The 21,961-nt window shown below is 41.8% G+C and overlaps 1 protein-coding gene across 1 annotated transcript in view; it reads right to left on the bottom strand.

Annotated features, from left to right (window-relative positions):
- The window catches only part of EFHC2 (EF-hand domain containing 2), a 56,338-nt gene extending 36,574 nt beyond the window's left edge, over nucleotides 1-19,764 (bottom strand). Inside the window, exons 1-4 of the mRNA XM_053970468.1 lie at nucleotides 19,688-19,764; nucleotides 11,879-12,064; nucleotides 7,246-7,396; nucleotides 624-847 (exon numbers count right to left, since the gene is read on the bottom strand). Coding sequence (XP_053826443.1) covers nucleotides 624-847; nucleotides 7,246-7,396; nucleotides 11,879-12,064; nucleotides 19,688-19,729 — 603 coding nt within the window. The 5' untranslated portion in view covers nucleotides 19,730-19,764. The remainder of the gene's footprint in view (nucleotides 1-623; nucleotides 848-7,245; nucleotides 7,397-11,878; nucleotides 12,065-19,687) is intronic.
- Nucleotides 19,765-21,961: the final 2,197 nt, after the last annotated feature.

Below are 21,961 nucleotides of genomic sequence, written 5' to 3'. Positions count from 1 at the left end.
CTTCTGGAGATATGTGTTTGTGTATATGTGATCCCATACACTTACAAAAGAGGGAGACAAATAAAACCTCGCAAGTCTTAAAACTGCAGAACACTGGGTTCTGTATGGCAGAAGAATTTGCTTTACAAATGTAAAGAGCTGTTAAAAACATGCTGGAGTAGAGATGAAAGATAACATATGAATAGAAGAAAAGAGTCTGCAGGAAGCCATGGGTGGGTTGGAACCACAATTCCAATTAGATCTTCCTTTAAACACTTTAAAAGTCTTCATTATCATTAGATTAGCTCAAGCAAAATCATAAGTAGAACATGTAAATTACAGTTGAACATGTAGTAGGTACACCTTTTTTTCTTTTCAGTTCAATACTGAAAGGCTTATAATATTTTCCTAATTAATTTTATTCTGTTTTAAAAAGTGTGCGAACACATCAAGAGAAAATTATTTATACAGTACAATGAGCCACATACCAAAATTTTTAAATCCAAGTTTTCTCTTGGGATTTACTATGTTGAAATAGCTAGTTTCTATTTGATACTAAAGAAATAATGTAATGCATATAACTAATATGCATTCAAATCAAGTTTTATTCAAATCAAGTTTTCACCACTGCTGCCCCTCCTGACCTTTTGCCGCTCTGTGGTGTATGGGTCGTCTGGACGGCTTGCAGGAGGATTTAATCTCATTCCTATCTTCCTCAGGAAATTTTTTGTATACAGGTCACAATCTATGATCTTGTATTTTCGGCCATAAAAGGTTACTTCTGTGTTGATATTGAAATGATACATAGTATAGAACTGATCCTCATGAGGAGGTGGAAGTGGAATCTGCTGCCGTCGAACAATAGTTCCTGTAAAACAGAGTAAATTCATTAAGTAAACAATATTTGCTCTAAGGATCCTGACAGAACTAGGTTTAGAGAAGAAAAACCTGCCTTAGCAGGGAAAAAAGTATGACTTATCAAGGGACATTGAACTGAGCTTCCTTAAGGAGCACATGGAAAGCAGAGACAAGAGAGGTGAGTTGGGCTGATTGCTGGTCTGAAGCAAATAATCCATCTCAAAAATACAGAGCCACAACCTCACAACCCACAGTCTCACAGGAACATTATCCAAAAGAGAAAGAAAAGAGAGAAAAAAAGAGAGATATTTTAACTTTGACAAAGGAATCAAATACTTAAAATTTTCTTATTCATAGTCTTTAAATGAAAGGACTGGTATCCTGGCAGCATCAAATTTTACTACTTTTTGAAGATTAAAAGACATTAAAAGACAAGGAAACTGCTATTGGCCTATCAGCCGAAAACTCTCAAACCCATTGATGAATTGGGTGATGCTTCAAAAGTACTCACTACTTGTGAGCAAGAGACTGGAGCATCTTTCAAATGAGGAAAGGTTGAGAGAGATGGGTCTGCTCAGTCTGGAACAGAGACGACTCAAGGTGGGGAAAACGTATCAAAGTTTGCAGATACCTGATGGGAGGGAATGAAGAAGGTGGAGCCAGGCTCTTCTCCATGGTGCCCACTGGCAGGATAACAGCAAATTAAAAGATACAAAATTCTAGCAGAGCACACAAACTCACCTTTTTACTGTGAGGGTGATCAAATACTGGAACAGGCTCTCTAAAAGGGTTGTAAAGTCTCCATTCTCAGAGAAACCCAAAAGGACATGGCCCTGGGCATCTGTCTAAAGCTGATTCTGCTTGGAGCAGGGGCATGAACTAGAAAGTCTTAAGGTATCTCTTCCAACCTCAGTGATTTAGGGATACCACAAGTATTTCAGAAATAACTTATAGGAATTTTAGAACCAACTTAAGGGGTCCTGGGGAGAGGGGGAATAAAGGGAGGCAGAGCAGAAGGGAGAAAGATACCACTATGTGCTTTGGTGTTTGAAGGGCCTTGTTCCCTAGGTTAGTCCATGGAAATTCTTTATTGTTCACTTTATTTCCCTATAAACTAATTTGTATGAAATACCTCTCTTTACTACATTATCAGAATTGTTTGTTAAGTTCTCATTTGTCCAATGAAAACATATCCTTAATTTTTCAGGGGAATAAAGCAACAAAGCAGATTTACTTTATGTTCCCATTTAAATAATTATTTAAGACCCATTCATCATCCTGATGTTTCACATGTATCAAATCCAACATTCTGGTTACTGACCTTTGACTGTAAAATAAACTTGAACCTCTATCTGCTTAAGCATATTATACACCTATTTAGGATGTATCTCCATGAAAGGTGTTAGAAAATGTGGAATGTAGCACATTTTAATGGGATGTAAAACTGCATTGCATATAGCTTTAACAAAACCATATACTTTAAAATATTTACCTGATTTTGGCTAATTCTTAGGTCAATCAACAGACAATGGGGTAAGTCAGAGCATGCAAATCTTGTTGAATCATCACTCTAACTAAAATATAATGGTTGATGATTTTCCAATATGACGTGTTTTCAGAGATTATATTCACTTCAGGTTTGGTGAATCAGCCTCAGCTTGTTTTTCATATCACTTTTAAAGGTGAAACACACATACCCATTTTGTTCTGAGGGAGAAAAATTTCTTTCCTAATGGAAAATGTCTTGTAAAGATATTATCTGTAGCAAACCTTTGTTTTTATTAGGTATCACTGTGCCTGATGTACACATGTAGAGGGTACATTTCATAATGTTGAATTTGAAATTTAATAAAACCTGATCAGCTGGGGTTAGGTCTCATCATTTTAAAATTGTTCTTGCTTCTGGAAAATAATACATTTTGTCTAGAAATTTGTTGCAAGGTGTTAAAGGAACATCTGATTGTGCAGTTTTCAGTTTGCTCAGGATGGTTTGCTATTCCTGACGGTTCTTTGGTTTATTGATCAGGACATTTTACTGCACCACCGAGTGTTGATTTAAATATTTGCATCTGGTCAGACTAAGGCTCTGCTCTACTGTGCTCTTGGAAGGGGAGTTGAGGTACTGGTTTTCTCTGACAGTGGTGGTGGCACTGAACTCCCACACCATAATTTGTGGCATATCTTCTTTGCTCTTGGGGTTTTGGATCTCCCAGCAGCTGCTTAAGGAGATCTCACTAGTAGTGAAGGCCTTTTGACAACAAAGCTGGGCAGAAAATGATTTGGTGTCTGCTGCTTCTCTTCTCTGCAGAAGATATTAAATGGTATCCAGAGTTTCCTCAGCACAGCTCTCTGACGCTGAACAAGCTCAAGAGTGCATTAGAGAGAGGAGGGGAATGAGTAATACCTGGAGTTTGTACATGCTTTGCTTGCACAGAAAGGAGGAGAAGCCACCACTATTATTCTTGCAACACAAAGAATTAATCCAAATAAACAAGGAGGCTTCTTACATTCACTTATTCACCCTTCGAGAACATAGCAAGGTCATGATTCGGCCACCATCAAATATGGCAAAATCACAATTATTTCAAGGCCTTGGGGGAGGCTTAAACTCTTAGATAATCTGTTATATTGGAGGAGCTGATGCAACTTCACTTTCCCACTTGTACTTTCCTCTTCAGCCAGCCAGCCTTGGGAACCCAGCCAGGAGGCAGCTCCTCTCTCTTTTTCAGCTGGCTGACCTTGGGGAAACCAGCCAGCTGCTCCACTCTGCTCTGGCTTGCAGGGTCTGGATTGAACTGGAAGCTACAGTCAACCCCACAGGAACAGAAATGACCTTTTGATAAGACAGTATCAGTCAGCCTCAGTCCTGTTAACTGGGAATGATATGTACAAACACTTGCAACTTCCATACGTAACCTGGCTTTCTATAGGAGGGGTTTTTTTTTTATACTGAAAGAGTAATTATCATTCTGCCTGTGGAAGAAGCATTTGGAGTTTGTTATGTGATTAAGTTTACTGTCCTCCTCTCCTTATCTTGACTTGGGCCTTGTGCACTATGATTGTCCTGCTGTTACTTGCTTTGATTCTGGTTTCTCAAGTTCAAGTTCTCTGCATTCCCTCCTCAGTACAGACTTCTTCTAATGTTTCTAATATTTGCCAAATAGCAAGGCAGTATCCAAAATTAAATGAAGTTTAAATTTCAGCTATTTAGTAGCAACCTTGTAAGTCCAAATTCATGTCCAAGTACAGCAGCCAATTTCATAAAGTAGTTTTTAAAGTCACTGAAACATTTCCCACAGATCATTTACATCATTACTTTGAGATTTTGATCAATGGTAAAAACACATTTTCTTGCCTTTTTTCTCTGAAGCCAATTTGTTTTAGTTTGGTAAAATCATAATTCAATTTAGAAATTCTTCTAACTTCTTTGACCACTGTTCCTTCACCAGATCTTCCTGCAGTCTGTAAGCCTGTCCAAATTTCTTTCCACAAAACCACAAGCACTAGAAGAGTACAATGGGAAACTACTGCATTTCTCCAATCCCACCATTCCCAGACACCCATTCTGACCACCAAAATCTCATTTGTGGGTTATGGCACAAGCCTTGGCAATCCCATGGCCTCAAGGCATTAACCAGCCAAGATAAGATCTACCTGTGATCTATGCTGTCACAGCACTACCTCCTCTCCAAGAAGCCTCCTGAAAACAGCCATGCCAGCTGTCTGGTTTACATCTTTTTTGACAAGGCAAACATCCAAGTTAAGGTGACCTTCTGCCTTCAACAGTTCAATTCTACTTTATCCATCACTGGTTTTTGCCGTTCCTCCTTTACACAATCCCTTTCTTGACACTGCAACTCTCCAATCCTTCACACAGACTGAGCCCATCCTGCTCCTGATGTCCTCACACATTCTTCTTCATGCACCTGTGCTCTTTTGTTCAGTGCAGTTTGCCTTTTAGCAACGCAAGCTCTCCTACAGCTAAACTCGCCTCTACAAATCTCTGGAATTTTAATTAACTGAAAAGTTGTATTTCAGCAGATGTGCAGAGAGCAGCATAATGGTCAAGATCCTGAAGTTCAGTTCAGTTCAGCTCCTCACCCTGTTATGACCTTTTCTGTATGATCATGGGTAAGATCTTCATTCCTTTGTGCTTCGGTTTACCAGCTTCACAATGCAGTTACACTCCTGTTGTTCTTGGGCTTAAAAATTCCCAGTTAGGATGAAAAAATTTGAACCATGTAAGATAGATAGATAGATAGAATTATATTAAAAGAGAAAATGGGATAATTCTTTGTTGAAAATTGTAAGATTAGCAGTTAATGATTTAGTATATATTTTTAAGAAATATTGATTTTGCATGTATTCAACAACAAATATTTAACATAACAACTTTGTGATTGATCTTTAGTTACGGAGCATGAAGTCAAACTCCAAGTGCATGTGAGTAGAGAATCCTCTGATAGGCATCTTCATCATCTCTTTCACTCTACATCATATTAATTTCTAGGACAACAAGAATATTTATGTAGATGTTTATGATAAAGTATAGGCCCTGTATCTATGCATCAAATGTGAAGCCCAAACACATTCCAAATAGTCCTTGGGCCTTTCAATGTACAGTTTTTCTTCCTTCCTAAACACAGCCAATACACTGAGCTTCCTTACCAGCCCAGATACCAGTGACAAATAAATTAAGTGCACTTTGGATATCTGGAACATTTATTTTTAATCCATCAGGTAAATAGGTTGCATATATATATTTATCCCATATAAAGTACTCAGAAAATTTCATAGAGACTTTCAAAACATCCTTGCATGGAAGACTGAGAAAATTCTTGTTTTTCTCTAATACTATTCAGTTAATTTTAGGTCCAGTATCAAAGATCACTAACACAAGATACAACCAAGGAAACAGGAGGAAATTGAAGCCTTCCTGTCACCAAAAGAACAGGACTAGACTGCCGGGAACATTAGGGTGAAGAGGCAGCCTGCACAACCCATAGTACAAAGACAAAGAAAACAACTCCTTCAAAGGAATCAGCTTTGAATATGCTTTATCCTGCTCTAAAGAATCTGGCTTCCACCTTCTCTCTCAAAGGCATCAGCTCTGACTCTCTGCACTTCCTTTGTCAGTGGACATTTCCTCTAAGCCACAAACCCCAGAAGCAGCTGCTCCCACTCTTGGGGCACACAAGTCAAGGAAAACCTAAACCCGGTGATGTCTCCCATGTCTTACATGTGGGTGCAGGGTGGGGGTAAGGGAAAGAGCCCAAACATTCTTTTCTTCACATGACAAAGCACTTGCCCAGGTAGGAGTAGGACAAGATTTCATTGCATTCAAAATCAGTCTCTGTTGTTGAGCCTACAAAACTTCTGATACAAACTACTCTACACAGGAACAGCAGCACCTGAAATACTGTTTTAAGAGATTTACAGGCAATTTTATCCCAGTCCCAACAGTAATGATGCACATAACACCTTTAAATATTATCTTATTCTGTAGACAGAGAAATTGATACCATCTGCTGATCTGGGAAAAGAATAGGGTAGTTAAATGGTTAACTTATTTTTGAAAACTGCTGTGCTAAGAATGTATAAAATGTACAAAACATCTTTGGGGACTGGGAGGTGCAGTCATCCCAAGACATCCTGCTTCTCTGGATTATATCCCTTGAAAACTTTTAATTCTGGCAGTGACCCATGAACACCAAGAAGCAGCAGCTGTGTTCCCCCTCTGCTACAGGATGTTGACCGCTAGATCACATTTTCTTAATATAAACCAAGTCCAATAATACCCCAGTAAATCAGCACAGTAAACCCTCCTCCTAAAGTCCTCAGGCTGGTCCCAGAGTAGGGATGTGACACTGAGGCAAGGCAGCTCCTCAACTAAAAAGGCATCAAGGAAGAATAACTGTGCCAAGGGCACTTTAATCATAAAAGAACCAAAAGCCAGAGGCACAGAAGACTCTAGTCTTCAATAAAGGCAGAGACACTGCAGTAGCTCATGAACAATTACAGAGCTGCTGCCACAGAACTCCCTGTCAGGGCCAAGATGGGAGGAGCTAGGCTCAGGAATGGAGATCTAGAACACAAATTGTCTTTGCAGGACTGACATAACACTGACAAAGATCTTACCATCATATGATTTCAAACAACTATATTAGCGAAAAAATTGTATGTTTGAGTGGGGGAGAGGATTCTGCCTTAGAAAACCCACATATTGAGAAATTAAGACAATAAAAAAGTTCACATAATGATATGTAATAAGAAAAGACAATTATACCTGTGCATTTACACCCCAGTTTAGCTATAAGAACTCACATTATATATCCTTTGGAATGGACCAAGACTGTATTGAAGAGAGATATAAAGGAGAGGAAAAAATGTGCCAATAAAAACAGGTACCTTGATTTATGCCACTGTTTTTCACTACAGGCTCAATCACTTGAATTGTATCATCTTCAGGGTAGAAATATATTTTACAGTGTCTGATTCTATACAGCTCTTGATTTTTATCAGGCACTTCTTCTTCAAAATAGGCCTCAAAATTCAACACCTATTAAAAACAATAAATAAATATAAAGCAGCAAAATCTCCCAATGCTTTTGCAAAATATGTCAAATAAACTTGTATAGGTCATAAGTAACTAAATGTATGGATTTCAGGAGATAGATTTATTTTTCAGAAATGTAAGAACAGAAATTCACTTTAAAGCACATACATTTAAAATTCTTTGCTTGGCGTTTTTATTATCACAACATCTAAGCAGAGATGGAACTCTAAAGTAAAGAAATAAATCAAATACAAAACTATCAGCAGGTTGCTTGGAAAGTCTTCCAAACAAAGCATTTCTGATAACACAATGAGCTGCCTAGGTACTGAAGCAAATTTTAGACTGCTATTCTATGAATTGCTAGAAAATACAGCACATGATGACAGCAATGGCTTTACCATCAAGGTAAGTGGAAAGAGTTCTTTTTAAACAGATCCTACAAGTGTTCAAATGAATGGTACTGAAGACTATCAAAGAGAAATGGCACTTTTCAGGAGGCATTTACAGCTGTGTGATATTGGCATTTCAAAACTTCCCTGGTTCTGCAGTTCAGTGAGTGGGGAAATCTCAGAGAGTGTAGCAACTTCTCTTCATGGTCTCTTGTAACAGCAATAATACAAAAAAAACCCCACCTTCACAGGGTAGGTGCTCACTGGCCCTCACACCTGGAGATCCCAACTCAAACTCAGACACCATTACACAAATTTTGCACTTCTTGGTATCAGTTTTTAACCACCAACACCAATATTAAGGGAACATGAGAGATGTTTCTACTCCCTAGGGCATTATCCAGCAGGATACTTGCTTTGGTAAGTATGTGCAGGAAGGCATTAATTAAAACAGGTTTCCATCATGTCCTCCCAACACATTTGGGTCAAATGACTGTTAATTTATACTTAATTTTCCACACTGGTTATATTTAATAAATGCAATTACCTTTACTCTTGATTCATCAGACAACCTGAAGCATTGAAAAAAAAATACAGTTTAGCCATTCCCTATGTTTCAACAAGTATCTAGCAGACCATGAGTTGGAAATGTTTGAAATCTAGTAAGCTGGCTGAGTTCCCTGCATGGTTAATAGTCTGCACTCCTTTTGCATGTACCTTTAGGAATCTCAAAGTACCTTCATAAGTACTTATGGAGTACTCATGAGTACTCTGTCATCCAGAGATTTTATAACACTTCATGGACAAGAACAACCTCCTTTTCTACATCTGGGAAGAGAGAAGTGGCAGCCTGCCCAGGGCACAACAACAACAGCCACCCTGTGTCCTGCTCAGACTTCTCAATCACATTCCCTTCTCTCAGGCAGGTTAAGTGCAAGATGAGAATAATTCTGTTCCCAGAAATTATTTCAAAGGCTTAGATCTCACTGATTTTCAGCAACCATTGAACAGTATGACAGACACATTTTTGGCATCAACTCTCCTGCACTGTGACCCTCCACTGCTAGAGAAAGAAAATTTAAATTATAATCAAATGACATAACCATTACCTGTTAAACCTGATGGCATTAGTTCTTCACACAAAGGAATCTAGAAAACTCAGTTACAGTTTGTTTATTTAGTACAACATGCAAGTTTCTGAACAATGTACAGACTTGAAAATAAATTTAAAAATTAATACTTGTCCACATTTTTTAACTGTGGATTTCACTGTTTCATGTATCAAACACAAAAACACTGGACAAAACATCTGACATACAACAGAGGCAACACAAACTATCAATCTGCAACACCTCTTCCTCTTTCCATTTGTCTAAACACTGGTGCAGAGTGCCATTTTTGGTGATCAAATGATCCTTCCTGGCCTCCAGCTACTGTTCTGGAATGACCAGGAGCCCTGTATAAATCTCTTGAACACTCCAGGGGACATAAAAGGTGCTATAGTAGAACCACTGTATCCCAGTCTGAACATCCTGGGCTTCAGCTGACAAGGATCAGAATTTCATTCCTCACCCAGCTGCTGATAACCCATGAAATCAATGGAGACATGGAACCTTCTGCACCCTCCTGTCCCTATTCTGCCAGTCCCACTAGAATAGGGACATTTGATGAACATACTCTTCAAGAGCTCTACTTCATCACTGATTGTTCTTAATTTTGTCAGTGATCTCTTCTGAGAACAGCTGTCTCATGAGACACCAGCCAGGCAAAGCAGTCTGTTTTCACAGAACTCCAAGCCCCATCACATCCTTAACACACTGGGTTTATTTCTTTCTCTGAACACACACCTATGCCCCGGTTTATCCCATTTGGGGAGCTTGTGCAGGTTCTTTTGCACTCACACTTCATTCTCTTTATACCCTTATCAACATGCTAGTGTGTGACTGAAATATATGCAGCAACCAACTGAAATTTTGCAGATCAAAGAAGATGATTCCAGAAGCGTGAGGAGGGGAAGGAACAGAAATGAAGATGACTTACTTTTCATTTTGGACCACAGTTAGTCTTAAAAATTTTCAGTATGTAACACTTCCTACCTAGAGTCTCATCTGCAGTACAGAACTACAAAGTTCCCATCCCACGCCTTAAAAAATTTAATGTTACCTATGAAAACCAAAAGTAACAAATATTGAATAAACTGTAGCTCTTTGCAAAGTGCCACAAAGTTTCCCTGGCACCTGTGGTAGTCAAATTATACACATCATTCCAAGCCCAGGAAGCCCTGTGTGTGTACTTAAACATAGGAGAAATTAAATTTACACCTGCTTCCTATTAGGCAAGTGAAACTACAAAGACTACTTCTCAGCTTACTTAATAATGAAGTTTTATGCCTGTCCTTCTTCCAGTTGCTAAGGTACTATTGAAAGTTAACAGCCAAAGTGGTGAGAAAGCAGCTTACATTTCAAAAGATAAACACCTACTCAAACCTTTTTTCATTAAGTGCATTCTGCTGAGTCCCAAACTGTAGCACTGGAGGACAGAGCTGCATTCCAAGCTCTAACTGGGGAAGCTAAATTACTTGGATGGTGAATACCCTGTAACAAACTGCCATTAATACAAACACATGAGCCCTCCAGAGGCCAATTCTGAACCTGCAAACTCCTGTCCTGGACTGCCCTGTGGATGCACACATGGATTAGATCAGGAATGGCCAAAGGCCAGCAAGCTCCTCTCACCAGCCAAGGCCAGGACTTGATGCTCACTGGAAGGTCTCTCTGCCTCCTACTAAACCCCTGAATTCCATAGACTTGGATCCAAGGCCTGAGGAGGCAATACACCCTCCTTGTTCTAAGAAGGGAGTAGGAAGAGCAAGTCCAGGTCTGGCTGAAGCCTCAACACCTGGGCACACTGGACCAGGCCATACCCAAGCAGGTTGCTCTGTGAGCAATACCAGGGATCTCAGAGGCAAAGCCAACCAAAGGCACGTGAGCTGTTCAAACATAACATTTTCTTGTTGTAGTTCTGCTCTGCCAAAAATGAATGTGTAATTGTACTCCAATTACCTGCATGGCTTCTCTTTTAAAGCAAAATTATGAGATTTGCTTTTCTTCTCAATATTTAAATATCATAGTCATTTAGTCACACAACATTTCTGCGATCTGCTGAATGATTCCTTTTTCTGGATCATTTTCCTTCCCTGATTGTAGACTTTTTGCTTTAGAATAAAATGTCTCTAAGTAGAATTTAATGTGAATTTAAACATAGCAAGCAAAAACAATGTGCTACAAAATTCCTGTCATCACAGGTTACAGTTATTTGATAAATCTCTAACTTAAAAGGTGTCACTAAAGTCTTGCCAAAAAAAGCAAACAAAACCAAAAAACAAACAAAAAAAAAACAAACAAACAAACAAAAAAAACTAAGCAAACAAAAACAAAATCCTAATTTTAAATTTCTGTGTCTGTATCAGACATACTCAATTACACAATAACAAATCATACAGAAGTCCAGAAGTCAACAGGACTTTGAGCATACAAGAATGATGGCATGAGTGAATCCCAAGCATGTGGCACTCCACCGAGTTTAATGATTCCCAAGTGCCCAGTCACACTTTCTCCTGGACTGGGTTTTACCTTACATTCATTCTTACCAGGCTGCCAAATAATTCCCTTACTGTCATCATTTTCACTAGAAAGGAATATGCTTCCCACTCCTTTATTTTTGTTAAATCCTGTAGGAGATGTATCCCAATACAGAAACATTTTTATATATTGCTGTATGGCATGACATATGTTTATATTAATTGTCCAATACATTAATATAATGAAAAAAAAAATACCCACTACCACTCTTTTTGCCTATCTAGGAGCTTTTATTGCATGTACAAAATAATCTTCTGAAATATCTGACTAAGGACATTTGGACCACAGTTAGTCTTAAAAATTTTCAAAATTTAACACTTCTTACCTGGAGTCTCATCTGCAGTACAGAACTACAAAGTTCCCATCCCACTCCTTAAAAAATTTTAATGATTGTTATACTCTGTTATATTGCAGCTATTCATCAAAAACCAAAAAAAAAAAAGATTTCTACATACCTGCTTATCAAATGCTATCCAAGAAGGAGGACTACTTCCTATTGCTTCAGGAAACACACTGTTGGTTAGTTTCAGGGTCTGACCAGGTAACAGTTCACCTCCTATTCCTCGTTTATCTTCAAACAGCCTAGGAACATTATTGCTGTAACCACAGATCTGTGATCTGTGAAACTTTTCTCCCCCAGTCTGTCAAGAGTGCAGAAGAAAAAGGGAAAAAAAAAATCGTTGTTTTTAAGTCTGTGACAGCTGACCATCCAGGCAAGGAAGATTAATCATGCAAAAGTTTCTTTATATTTACTTTCAATACAGACTCTAAAAACCTGTAACAACTGGAATGCTGCAAATGAAGTGACATTTTCCAATGGCCAATTTGCCAGTCTTATAGACAAAAATGAAATAATACTCCAGTAATTTACCTAGGTTGAGAGACTGGATAGAACCAGATGTTTAACCCCCACACTGCTTCCCTGCAATAAGGATTCAGGTATGTGGTAGGGAAAGAATCAAATCACCTCCAAAACCGTTTGTAAAAGGTAAAGGGGAAAGGCCTTTCCTACAGCTCTCCAGAGGACAAATGGAAACAGTTCAGCAGCACTCAGAGAACAGCCTGCTCTCCTCATTCATGTCAAAGATCTTATTTACACTTGCATCCCTGAGTGCAAAATAAATTCCTCTGTACTAGTGAATACACTTGAATTTTGGGGGGCTGGACCTGAATCAAAAGGCAGACATTCATTTCACCTGGGAGTATTTCAAAAGAAGGTCTCTGTAGTGATTCCTCTGTATTATCACTAATTTTTCAGGCAATTAAAGATGGAGTGCTTAAAAATATAGGAACAACCAACAGCAAAGAAAACCATCTTGCCCACTCAAATTTCTTGGCTGGGGCTGGAGCTAGCCTTCAAGTGACACAGAAAAGCTTCTGGGCTCACGTAAATATCACTCCTGTCTCTGGGAATGTCCCTCCTAATAAGCTGCCTGCTTTGCTTGCCAGAGGCAGCTGGGGTGAGCTGGGCTTGGGCAGCAATCCCCTAATGACCCCACACATCAATCTCATAGAAGAGGACAGGGAAATAGGAAATGCCAATGGAAAACTCAACTTCCTTCCATGAGCAGCAATCCTGACTTGTTAGCTCCTCTCATTCTGCTATTCTTCCCTTTCTTGCCCTCTCAAATCCTCCAAATACTTTATCTGGGAAAGCAGAGAGGGGCCACTGCACCCTGGTATGCCCACCAAGAGAGAGGCCATTGGAGCTGTGCCCCCCCCTTGCCCTGGGGCTGGGGGAATGTGAGGGAAGATGAGGCTGAAGTGGGAACTGATGTTATGGGTGAGAAAAGTAAAGGTAGAGGAAAAGGCTGGACAGCAAAATTTTTCACAGCAGCACCAGGGCAGCATGCCAGTAAAGTAGCAGGGGGACAAAATTGCCTCCCCAGTCCATTTGGAATACTGGGCATCACTGATTATCACATGCATATTCCCCTAAAAGGTGTAGACAATTCTTAGTATCATAAATCAAAAAACGGTACAAATAATCATTTTTCATGATGGCAACATTCAAGTGCTCCAAGATAACATAACACACACCCAGCAGAGCAGTTCTGGGAACAAGTGCAAGCAGTGAAGCTGCAAAACCTGAAAGTATTCAAGCAGTTATTTCATTCTGCCAGTATGAAAGAGTCAGGAATCTGAAAGGCAGGGAACCAGCCTCATGCACAGAATTATCAACACCAGTCTGTAGGAACTCCTGCACACTGGGGTCACAGTCTGAACTGTTCACCTGCCTCCAGGTGCTCCAAATCCAATGGCACAAGACAGAGAGCTGCTGACATGATCAGCCCAATCACTGCGTTAGCTTAACCTTGCTTAAAATCCTTTTGCACATCACTTTTGCAAGGACATCAGTATGAAAAAGAATACTTACTATTTTTACAAATCATTATTTTTAATACCATGATAATCAATGGCTATATCCTTGCTTAGGTTAAAAAAAGCTGAGCTAGCCAGTACCCTTTGAAACAGTTATTGCAAAGGAATAAGGTTCACATACTGGGGTCAGAAACAATCAGAGCTATGAAAGCACATCCCCAAAGAAGATACTTTAAAGGTAAGCAGTGTTTTGAACAAAGGTGGATAAAGGAGCATGCAAAAAGTATCATAATTTAAAGAATAATACAAAGGAAACAGAAAATTTCTCCTCAAGATATAACTCAAGAAAAAGAGCTACTGAATAAAAGAGAAAATCAATAAAAGGAAATGCTTGTATGCAGACTAGGAGCTCATGGGTCCCCTTACCACAGAGCATTGCTCAAGCCAGGAATTTAACCAGTCACATTTGCAGGACTGATGCCCAAAATTAAATTTTTTATATCAGCACAGCTTTTTGAGCTGTGATATAAAATGCCATGCTTCAGTGTGAGCACTGACACTTAGGCATCAGGAGCAGAACTTCATGTGGTCATCTCACATCTCCCACAAGAAGTGAGGACAGGTGCTCTCCTGGAATCTGGAGCAGCCAGCCAGGGGTTGGCAGCTGCTTTGTAACACATTTGCACTTGGGATGGTTTCTTCTCTCTCCTTTGGGTGCTACTGAACTTCCCTTTCTTCTTTTTTTTTTTTTTTTTTTTTTTTTCTAAATAATTTTTTTCCTCTGTAAGCTGAGAAAGAGCTGGGGAGAAGTCAGAAGGGAAGGGAGCTTTCTGCATTTATCAGTTCAAATGCACAGTAACTACAGTCAAGCTGAATTTTAAAAGGGGATTTTCTAGGCAGAAGCATCTGATTTATACTGAAGATGCTACAGAACAGATCCACTTTCTGGCACAGCAAGTATTTAATTATTTTCTCTCTATTACCAAAGCATGTGCTAAGGAGAAAGGCACAGTTAGCAAAGCACAGTGAGTGTGGCAGTTTTCCTGAGCAAAGGAAAGCTTTTCATGTCCTCAAAACTTCTTCTAGAAGCATTTGCTGTTCATATGTTTTGGGGGTTTAGCAGCAAAAGTACAGTAAAGTGTTCATCAAAGTAATCCAGGAATAACCCTGCTGGAATTTCCAGAATTTAGGGCTAAAATCACAACATCCTTAAAATTTGAAATTGAAAATACATGATGAAACAGCTTCAATTCTGTTAAGAATCTTTTGTGTCATTCATGTAACTTTTTAGGGTTTGACAGAAAGACTATTTTAGATTCCTAATCACATAATTACTTATTCCCTTCTTCCAAAAAGCACCTAGATCCATAGACAAAACAATCTCTTCTCAAAATCTGTACAGTTATTCCTTAAAAAAAAAAAAAACACAGAACAACAACGACAAAATTAGAAATTTTAAGAAACAGATTAGTTATAATTGAGGACACAAAAGAGAAAAATCACACTTGGGAAACTTCAGCTAATGAACTCAGACCATATCCAGCCTAAAATAGTGACAGAATATCATGCTGCCTCCACATGGAATGACTTCTAACAGAAAGCTTTCAGGGAGCAGGGAAAGACCTTGAATGTGTCTGCTGTGCTAATGCAGCTCAACTGAACAGGCTGTGGATCTGCGGAACAAAACTGGACATTTTCTGTGCAGTGAGTCTGAGAAATATTGAGGATCCATTCAATAGTGACTAATATAAAGGTCAGGGTTCTCTGACTGCAGCTCTTGGCTTTGCAAACTCAGCCCCTGCAGTCCTCGGGGAACGCTGCCTCACGCTCACTTCATCTTGCTCTGGAATACAGAGTCACAGCAAAATCCCCAGGGAGCTGCACATTCCAGCTGAACCAAGCACAGCTGGAAATCTTCCAGCACAGCAGCTGGAGTGATGGGACAGCCCCCACTGAGCTCACAGAAGCCACGTTTTTAACTCAGTCCCACAGGGAGCTATGGCAGGGTGGCAGCACAGTTCTGTACCCAGTATCCATCTGGAATTCCCACCTTGAGAACAGCAGCTGCACCCTGGATGTCCTGCTCAAACCCTGTATCAGGATGAAGTGTGGCACTTCTGAACTATTCTAGGCTGCTGATAAAGTCTCCTGGCCGCTTCAGCTAAGTGATAGAAATAAATGCAAACGCTACACACTGTGTCAGTCAAATTTATGTGACTGATTTCCAATTCTTTTATCACCCCCTGCTTGCTACAGAGGTCTCAGGATGTTCAGGGGTTAAGTGGTACTGGCAAAGGAGGAACAACCTAAGACGTTGCCAGCAACTCTGGTGCCACTCTAAAAACATCACAAAACAAGCTGCATCAACACCAAGAGTGTGGAGCAGTACAGGAAAGGCATGGATCTATTGCAGCAGGTCCAGAGGAGCTCCAGAAAAATTAACAGGGGCTGGAGCACCTCTCCTATAAGGACAGGCTGAGAGAGTTGGGGTTATTCAGCCCAGAGAAGAGAAGCATCCAGGGAGACCTTATTGTGGCCTTCCCTTAAGGGGCAGTATAAGAATAAAAGGGACAGGCTTTTTAGCAGAGCCTGTTGCAACAGGACAAGGGGTTATAGCTATAAGTGAAAAGAGAGCTGATGATATAAGCTAGGTATAAGGAGGACATTTTTAACGAGGGTGGTGAAACACTGGGACAGGTTGCCCAGTGAGGTGGTGGATGACCCATTCCTGGAAACATTCAAGGTCAGGTTGCCCTGAGTAACCTGATCTAGCAGAAGGTGTTCTGCTCATAGACTTAATGACTTTTAAAGGTCTCTTCCAGCCCAAACCATTCTGTGATTCTGGCCTGCTCTTAGTGCCTGGGAGAAGACAACAGACGGATAAAGGAAAGGGCCCAAAATGCAGCCACAAGGGGCAGTTACAGGAAGATTCAGGTTTGGGGGCCATGAACAGACAGATCTGGGGGAACAGGGCTGAGGGGCAAGAAGTAGTGGAAGAGGTTCAGGCAAAGAAGAAAGGACAGCAGACACAATTACTTATAAAGAGGTTGGGAAATGTTCTTGGTCAAGAAAGACTAATGTCCTGTTTTTTGGGTTACAGAGCAGCAGAAAATATTTCAGACAGGAAACACTGAGCCACAGTAGCACAGTTGAGGGCAATTCCAAGCTTCTGCTTGGAATAAACAAGGAAGATGTGGAATTTCTGTTGTGCCACTAAAGTTTGCAACAGAATTTTTTGCAGTTTTTCAAGGATATAGTTTCCCCCTGAGATCTATAAACTTATTGTCCGATTCTCTAAGAAATGCCATGGAGAATTGTTGCACAAAATTTTCACTTGGAGAGGGATTTCAAACATCAGGCAAGAAAATACACTGGTCAGCCAGCACTTGGCAAATCTGACCCATATGAATATGTGTTTGTCACCCTCCTCCTCAGCTGCTGACATAAGCAAGGACATCGACCCAGTATCAGAAGGAGCAGCTGCCTTTCAGAACAGGAGGCAGACGAGGAACACTAAGAAAGGGAGTACTTGTGTTGTAACCAGTGCCATCCCTGACACAGCCCAGGTTCCAAATGCACAAACTTTTTCTTGCAGTAATAAAGCAAACCTTTTATATGCTGTTTCCAGCACGTGCTCAAAATACCTGTATTGTTAGATTTCCTCATCACCCACAAGCAAAAATCACAGGCACTGCTGATGAGCAGCTAGCTGATCCTTGGACTTCTGTTTTAGAGGAGGGGGAGAGTATTTTTGATGAATGGACTTCTGTGTACATAAACTACTGTAATTTTGATTTTGAACACTACCTTAAAGCTCTGATTTTCTGGAAGTAGCCCAGCCACCTTATTAAACACATCCAAGGTAGACAGAACACAAATGTACTCCCCTTCCATGCCTTTTGTGGGTCTACAGATGAGACAGGTGGAAGCATTAGGAGCAGAGACAAGAGAATTTCACTAGGAACTTGAACAGCAATGAATGGAATTAATTTTATAATATAACAATAATTATATTATAAATATAATTATAATAATAATTATAAACCAAGGGCTGATAGGAACAATCCCATCCCCTGTGCATCCTTCTTCAGGGAATGCTTTGCCACTGTTTTTTCTGTGCAATAAGAGGCATTGATGGTGATGCTCGCAGTCCTGACTGGTGGAAACACTTTCTTCCTTTTCAATTTATCTATAGCAGTGGTACCTTTTTTCTCCTTTAAATGTTATTTTCAGCCTTTCATTTGTGGAGAAGAGTTGTCATTATTAACTCCACTGTCTCAAGGACTGACAAAAAGAGCAATCTGGAGCCCTAACAAGGGTCTAACCATGGTTTTATAATGTTGTCTCGTGGTACTTTGTGACAGCTTTCACACCTTTAGTTCTCATAACATACCCACTGTATGCACTTCAGCATGGGGTGTTCAACACTGTTAGTAACTCTTCCCAAGCATGTAAAGTTAAATTAAATAAATTAAGTTAAATTGAAGTTTGGAGAACAATAAAGCCACAGATATCCCTGAGCTGAGCTGTTCTGCTTCCAGCCAGCAGGTACCAATGGCACACACCTTCCCAGTGTTGCTGACACACCCACTCAGCAGCCACCTCACATGTTCTACACACAACCAATCCTTAACAAAACAAATCTCAATTCAGCAAGAGAATGAGTATTTACCACCTGACCATTTTTTATACCCCTTCCAAAACAACAGCATCCAGCTGTTTCCAGGGAAGAAGATGCCGGAAAGATCCTCAGTCTCTAGGCTGGGCTTGCAAGAGGTCCAGTGTTTGCACACACCTGTGCAGTGCTGACACAGAGTGAGGCTGGGAGTCCACATATTTCTACACAATTTCATGCTCCCTGTACCTGGGCAGCTTTGTGTTTACCTGTCTTGTGTCTATCATAAAATCACAGAATGGCCTGTGTTGTAAGAGACCTTAGAGATCATTCAGCTCCAACCCCCTTTTCATGGGTAGGGACACCTTCCTCTAGAGCAGGTTGCTCAGAGCTGCACCCAACCTGGCCTTGAACACTTCCAGCAGCGGGGTATTGACATGTTGTATGGGCAGCCTTGACCAAACATGTTTATAGTGTGAAAAACGACAGATTCCCTTCCAGGTATTTTAGCATTATTAAGAACGTTAAAATACACTGTTTCATTTCCCTCCTGAAGGCACCAGCTAGAGTGCTGTGCACGGATTCTGCCTTACCCCCTGCACTGCTTCACATCAGAGCATGTTCAGTGAATTCCTAGCTCTCCTTGATGAAAAATTGTGAAGTAGTGATGGCAGCCTTCTCTTTTGTTTGCTGTGGTAAAATAACCATCTTGTCTATTTAGCTCGCCTTAATAGTATTGGCAACCCTGAAACAGCACATCAGCATTGCTGTCACTGCCCCCTCTGGCAAAGCCTTTTTGGTTACTAACGGAGGGGCTGTCTGTCTCTCCCTGTTTTGTTCTGTAGGAGCTGCACCAAGAGCTCAAACTGCCCCAAAGCCGTTGCCAGATCACAGAAACAGTGAGGCTGGAAAAGATCTCTGAGATCATCGAGTCCAACCTGTGACCGATCACCACCGTGTCACCCAGACCGTGGCACTGAGCGCCACGTCCAGCCTTTCCTTAAACACCTCCAGGGACGGTGACTGCACCACCTCCCTGGGCAGCCCACCCCGATGTCCAATCAGCCTTTTTGTGAAGAAACTCCTCCTGGCGTCCAGCCTAAACCTCCCCTGGCGCAGCTTTGGCCTCAGCTCCTCCCGCCCTGCCGCACAGAGCCCTCACCCGCCGCTGGGGCCGGGGGGGCTCAGCGCACCCAGGGGCGCCTCGCCTCCACCTGCGGGGCCGGCAGGAACGGCCCCGCCACGCCCGGGACCGCCTCCGGCACGGCCCCCGCAGCCCCGGGGCAGGGCAGGAGGGCGGCAGGCGGCGGCCCGGGCGGTCACTCACGTTGCGGCGGCGGGAGAAGCCGGGCAGCAGCGGCAGCGCCATGGCCGCCCCTCAACCGCTGCCGCCGCCGCCGCGCGGACACCGCGCGGCGCTGACGTCATGCGGCCGTGACGTCACGGGGAGGGGACAGGCGCGGGAGGACCGCGGGGGCTCATCCCGAGCCCTCATCCCGAACCCTCATCCCGAACTGATCATCCCGAACCCTCATCCCGAATGGCTCCATCCCGAACCCTCATCCCGAGCCCTCATCCCGAACCCTCATCCCGAACCCTCATCCTGAACCCTCATACCGAACTGATCATCCCGAACCCTCATCCCGAGTCCTCATCCCGAACCCTCATCCCGAACTGATCATCCCGAACCCTCATCCCGAGTCCTCATCCCGAACCCTCATCCCGAACTGATCATCCCGAACCCTCATACCGAGCCCTCATCCCGAGCCCTCATCCCGAACTGATCATCCCGAATCCTCATCCTGAACCTTCATCCCGAGCCCTCGTCCCGAACCCTCATCCCGAATGGCTCCATCCCGAACCCTCACCCCAAACCCTCATCCCGAACTGATCATCCCGAATCCTCATCCTGAACCCTCATCCCGAACCCTTATCCTGAACCCTCATCCCAAACCACTCCATCCCGAACCCTCATCCGGAATCCACATCCTGAACCCTCATCCCGAACCCTCATCCTGAACCTTCATCCCGAACCCTCGTCCCGAACCCTCATCCTGAACCCTCATCCCAGGACACAGCCCAGGGGGATGCAGGCAGGTCCCGGCTCTCCTCCGCCGGAGCCCCGGCCCCACCAAGTGCGGAGGGTGCCTCAGGGTGGGCCCAGAGTCAGCAGTAGCAAAGTAGAAATAAATCCATTCTTAATTTTACATATATAATTAATTAATATGTAAAATTATAGAAATATATCTAAATATTATATGTATTTATAATTTATATTGTTTTATTATAATATAAAACACATCATATATAAATGTATCATAATATATAAATATATATATATATATAACATATGTTTATATAATATTTCTTGCACATCATTATTTACTGAATGCTAAATACATATTAAATCCAACACTAGCACACACTAAATAAATTTCTTCAATTTTTCAGGATTTGTGGCCATTTTCACCATGAGAAATTTAGAGAAAAGGGTGACCTTATGGCTCCCTACAACTCCCTGACAGGAGATTGTGGCCAGGTGGGGCTCAGGCTCCTCTCCCAGGGAAGAAGTGACAGGAGGAGAGAACATGGTCTAAAGCAGTGCCAGGAAGGTTTAGGTTGGACATCAGAAGGAATTTTTTTCATGGAAAGGGTGATAAGACACTGGAATGGGATGCCCAGGGAGGTGGTGGAGGCACCGTCCCTGGAGGAGTGTAAGGAAAGGCCAGACGTGGCACTCGGGCCGTGGGCTGGGTGACACACTGGTGATCCTGGATGTGGCACTCAGTGCCATCGTCTGGGTGACACTGGGGTGATCCTGGAGGTGGCACTCAGGGCCGTGGGCTGGGTGACACACTGGTGATCCTGGACGTGGCGCTCAGTGCCACAGTCCGGGTGACACGGTGGTGATCCTGGACGTGGCGCTCAGGGCCGTGGGCTGGGTGACACGGTGGTGTTTGGTCAGAAGTCAGACTCGATCTCAGAGGTCTTTTCCAACCTAAAGGATTCTGTGAAAATTTACCTCAGCTGGTGAGGAGCAGTGAATTCTCTGGACATGGTGCCCCAAATACCTCTGGAACTGGGGTCACAGATGGGACAAATCCCACCACATCTGCCATTTTCTGCACCAATTAGTTTTTAATGTTTTTCATTTTGTGACTTTTACACAGCACATTTTACTCTGGGGCCCTTTCAGGCTAGGGGGAGGGGGAGGTGAGATTTTTTTACAGCTTTTTGTTTAGTTTTTTGCATTTTAGTCCACCGGGATGGGGAAACTGGGTCAGTGGGTTTCCACCTTCTGGTTTCCCAGCGCTGTACCACACATCTGCATTTGCATTTAGTGTGGAAAGGTAAACATTTAAAATATATTTTAATTGAAAATTAGAGAAACCGTCATTTTAATCACATTCATTTCATACAGTGGGCGGTATTATGCAAAAATTTAAATTTCAAACAGAAAATACAGTGAGAATTTCTCACGGATGGCTGGTGGGGGGAAGGGTTGTTTTTCTTTAATGGAAGTAACATTTTCCTTGTTAATAAGGGAAGATGCATTCCAGATCACTTCCAAAGCCAGTTCCAGAGAACAGTAACCGTGCTA

Source organism: Vidua macroura, chromosome 2 (genome assembly GCF_024509145.1).
Source record: "Vidua macroura isolate BioBank_ID:100142 chromosome 2, ASM2450914v1, whole genome shotgun sequence".
In the NCBI taxonomy this organism is placed as follows: domain Eukaryota; kingdom Metazoa; phylum Chordata; class Aves; order Passeriformes; family Viduidae; genus Vidua; species Vidua macroura.
This window is presented reverse-complemented; position numbering and strand designations above follow the sequence as displayed.